This window comes from Drosophila subpulchrella, chromosome 2R (assembly GCF_014743375.2).
Source record: "Drosophila subpulchrella strain 33 F10 #4 breed RU33 chromosome 2R, RU_Dsub_v1.1 Primary Assembly, whole genome shotgun sequence".
NCBI classification, from domain to species: Eukaryota; Metazoa; Arthropoda; class Insecta; order Diptera; family Drosophilidae; genus Drosophila; species Drosophila subpulchrella.
In genome coordinates, this window is record NC_050611.1 from 20,268,903 (window position 1) to 20,273,209 (window position 4,307).

Here is a 4,307-nt window from a genome sequence, read left to right on the forward strand (position 1 = left end):
AAAACCCAAGTCCCGTATAATTACTGATGGCCCAAAAAATCCATAAGAAACATAAGAAGGCGCAGAAGTATACTCATTAATATATAATTAAAAAGAACAATGTACATATATAAAAATGATTTAAAAATATTGTTACATACAAATACATCTCTTTAATATAAATTTACAATTTGTTAAAACTGAAAAAAATCTTCTGCCTCGTTCTGTCTTTGTTTTTCCTTATAAGCCTCTTCGTTTGAAATTAAAATTCATTTTCATACACTTGATGCAGACTAAATTAAATTGAAAGTGAGCAAAACTCTCTGTTAATGGCATTCATTGCCATTTAATTTGCATTTAAGTTCTTCTAATGTTCGTACTCTCGGCTGCCTGCCCTTAAAAACCATCAAATAATATTCAGCAGGAACTAATTTGCTGTTCATGAACAAGAGCCCTTTCTCTCTGGAGTTTTGTGTGCACTTTCCGATTGCCGGAGCAGAAAAACCCAAAACTAAAACGAACCCAAAGCAGCCACAAAATTGCAAAACGCAAGAAAATTCACAGTGGCAAATGCAGCATTTGTTTCTTGCGCAATTAATGAACAGCATGTGCTTTGTGGATGATGGGGAGTTTGCTTATATGGGGGCACTGCATGTACCGCCTGTCATTTGGCTGAGTGCCGGCATGCGATCTCCTCGAGCTCGTGGACGAGGTGCGAAATGTGGCACGCATCACGGCCAAAAACCTGTCTAATGCACTTTTCGTTTAATTATTTATGACCTGCGTAGACGAACGGCTGCCTCAGCACTATGACCCTGGGGCCCCGTTTCGCTAATAAATCTTAAATGGCATTTGCATATTACAAAAATAGCCCACAGCCATAGAGATCGTAACTAATTTCTCTATCAACAGCTATGACAAAGTATCAAGATGGAGAGATTTTATTGCTTTTAATATTTAACGAAAATAAACAGTGAGTATATAATTCCCAATAAATGTTCATCAAAAACTTAAGCCTAACAAATGGCTTACTTTTAAAATTGCTTGACTTGGTAAAATGAAATACATTTTCATTGAAAGAATTTAGAGTAACAAATACATACCACTTAGTGATAACATCAGTTTAAAGTTTGGAAAATATGTATACAATAAGGTTAATAAACACAATAATACAAATATAATCAATTTGAAAAACTGTCACACTACGCAAATAGAAAACTTCGCCTCGCCCACTAATTTAAATTTTAAGAACAATGGTAATGGAAAATTTAGAAAGAATGATTTCCAGCCATCAGCGCCAAAAAGAATTGCCCCAACAACCGCCAATCATTCAAGTCCGTCAGCCAGTCAGTCAGTCAGTCAGTCAGCATTCCATCAGGATGCATCTCCGGGCGCCCAGTCGAGCAACTGGGTCACCGGGTGATTTTAGCTAAAAATGGTCTTGCTGCGCGCAAAATGCATTTCGCCGGCAAATGACGCGTGCCTCTTGCCTGACAGCCATTGTAGTTGCTGCATTTGTGCGGGGTGGTGCACTGGTGGCGCAAGGACCCTCGGCTGATCCACCACTGGCACTCGAACTGACAGCCGGCAAAACCCTAATTGAAATGGAGCTGAAGAATGAGTTTCCAGCTGGCCCGTGAGCTGTGGCGTAATTAGAAAATGAGCATGGAAATATTTGCGTGTGAAAGCCGCAGACGGCAGATAAATGAATTCGGTTCGAGGCGAAGCTGAAATGGCACGCAAGTTAGTTGGTTTATGCCATGTTTGTGGAACAGGCTGACTCACCTAATAAATATTTTGCAAACTACATGGTCTCCTGTTTGTCGACGACGGCCCTCTTGAGACACTCGAGAGACTCGTTGTCCTGGACAACACCATCCAATACCTCCCATCGTATTTCACCCAAAGTTCCCCGTTTCTTTCTCTGAAAACACTTGATCAGCCGGCGTCCTTTCTGCAACAGAGTAAAAGCACTGGGATATTCAATGATGACGATTGTGCCCAAAAACATAGCCATCTCAACGATGCGCTGCAGGTAGCGATGGCAGATCCATTTCTAAAAGATTAGAATATTAATTAAAATAAGTAATTGCACTAAGTTAGTGGGAGAACTTACAGGATCCGAGTGTTTCTCGATGTAGAAATCGTTCATAAAACTGGCCGTCACATATTGCATGGAAATAAAATCGGAGAGCTGTTTAAACAAATAGGACAATTACTAAAATTAGTTCTGTCTACAGTATAAACACATATATATAAATATAGTCACAAATATATAAATATAAATGAAGATGGGTGTAGTTTTATAGTACAAACCGTTTCCAAATGGCTGATAATCAGAACCGACTGGTTGACATTGGTGGCCAGGGCCAATTGAAAAGCAACCATTAGTAAGTCTTGGATATTATGATCAGTATAAGCCCAATAAATATTGCTGGTATCACCGGCGGCTCGAATAGTGGTTCTCACTTTGGTTAAATCGAAGTCGTCGATATTCTGAGAGGACATTTTTGATATATGTAACTTAGGGAAAAAAAATAAAAATATTTGCTCACCATAGGACGCAGTTGATCCTTATTGTTTAGACAAGGAACCAAAAACCAAACAGTGTACTCGTTAACCGTGATGTACTCGAATATGCGGCGCACCTGATCAAACACCTCCAATATAAACTTTCGCTCCGCCAGACGCACTGCCTCATTTACATGTAGACAGGTCTTGACCAATTTGCAGACCACATCCTGTGGTTGCATTGCCTGGCGATCAAAGAGCTTGACGAAGGTCTCGAAGGGGCTGTCGGGATCTCTGAAAGTAAATGTAATGATAACCAGAACTTAATATTCTTGGAGATGGTTTGTAAACTTATTAATGTAATAAACATCTTTATAACCAATTTATACGACCTGACCAATAAAACCTACTTGATGTTGCTGTAGTCGTCGCCTCCGCCTTCGCTTTGGATCACCTTCAGCCAGTTGCCGGAGCACTCCTGGTAGAGGTGCCGCAAATAATTGGTGGAGTGCTCGGGACGCACAAAGAACTTGGCGTGGAAGTCCTGGATGCTGGCGGTTTCACTCCTGCCTCCATTCATCTGATAGGAAACGGAGTCCAGGGCTGAGAAGGAATCGAAGCGGCGCTTCACGGTTACCCTAATGACATTGGACTGGAGCATCCTCAAGGAGGCCTCCTTGACCTTGCGCTCCTTTCGCCTCTTCAGACGCTCCATTGCCTGCTTTGAGGTGCTGGGCGTCTCATCCAGATCGCTTAACACCTCCTCGGTTCTCTGCGTGGTATCCCCCTTTGCCATGGGATGCAGCTCGAACTTCATGGAAACGCTTCCCTTGCCAATTTTCAGCAAGGGGACCTTGGAAAGACTTTCCTCATCCGGATATGTTAGGGAGCAGAGCAGAAGGATGGCCTGTCCCACGGGACTTATAGCAGGTATATCCACTGGCAGATCCTTGAACACTTCATAGATGATTATATGCACATTGTCGGTGGTCGGAAAATTTATGTTCACTGATTCGCAACCCAAACAATCGTTGATACTCAGCTGAAGGGATAGATCTCACTGATTATCCGAACTATTTTAATAATGCCCCAACTCACGGAAATAAGGTTTAGTTTGTGGTTTTTATTCAGCGCAGCTCCTCTGGACATGGTTAGTTTTATTTGCGAACCGATCCTAACTTTTGCTCAAACTTTTTTCAGCGTCCTCCAGTGTTGAACAGTGCTCAAATATGTTGCGACCTCTTGTAGCACACTATCGATAGGTTTCCTTATCGACTTATCAACTATCGATACGCTGCTATAGCGACTGTATAAAAGTGTTGGAAAATGTTCCCGGGAATTCAAAACGTAATTTTTAAAAATACAACGAAAGAACTAGTGACTATAATTTATAAATAATCAGCAAACTTGAAAAAATAATGGAAAATATTGAACTTGCATTAAAATAGTATAGTTGAAGTAGGAAATATAGTTGTTACTGACAGATTTAAGCTGATGGATTTATGCAGCCTGCTTTGGTGATTTTGTTTAGACTTATATTTAGTCTAAACCTTTTATAAAATAAAACCTTTTTTTCCTATTTAGATCCAGGTGATCTCTGGCCACTACTTTGTTGGGATTAAAATGGCTTGGAGACCGGGACCTCCACCCATTTTTAGTACACTTTTTCCCCAGCCTAACGTGAATTTATGAATCAGCAAGGAATCAACATTATTATGAGCCATGGCAAGTGAGCCATTAAATTGGCTTGGCCAGGACAACAGACCTGGTGCATAAAATTAGGATTAACGGCTTTCTAAGTGCCATCAAACCCCCAG

General features: G+C 40.9%; 1 protein-coding gene across 1 annotated transcript; it reads right to left on the reverse strand.

Moving 5' to 3' along the window:
• Positions 1–1,133: 1,133 nt before the first annotated feature.
• Positions 1,134–3,947, reverse strand: LOC119550545 (protein ORD). The gene is made up of 7 exons (XM_037859275.1): positions 3,589–3,947; positions 2,901–3,532; positions 2,535–2,784; positions 2,296–2,475; positions 2,096–2,173; positions 1,765–2,035; positions 1,134–1,706 (listed from the first exon to the last, which is right to left on the reverse strand). Exons 1-6 carry the CDS (start codon positions 3,637–3,639, stop codon positions 1,784–1,786), a joined length of 1,443 nt encoding a protein of 480 aa, XP_037715203.1. The 5' UTR covers positions 3,640–3,947; the 3' UTR covers positions 1,134–1,706; positions 1,765–1,783.
• Positions 3,948–4,307: the final 360 nt, after the last annotated feature.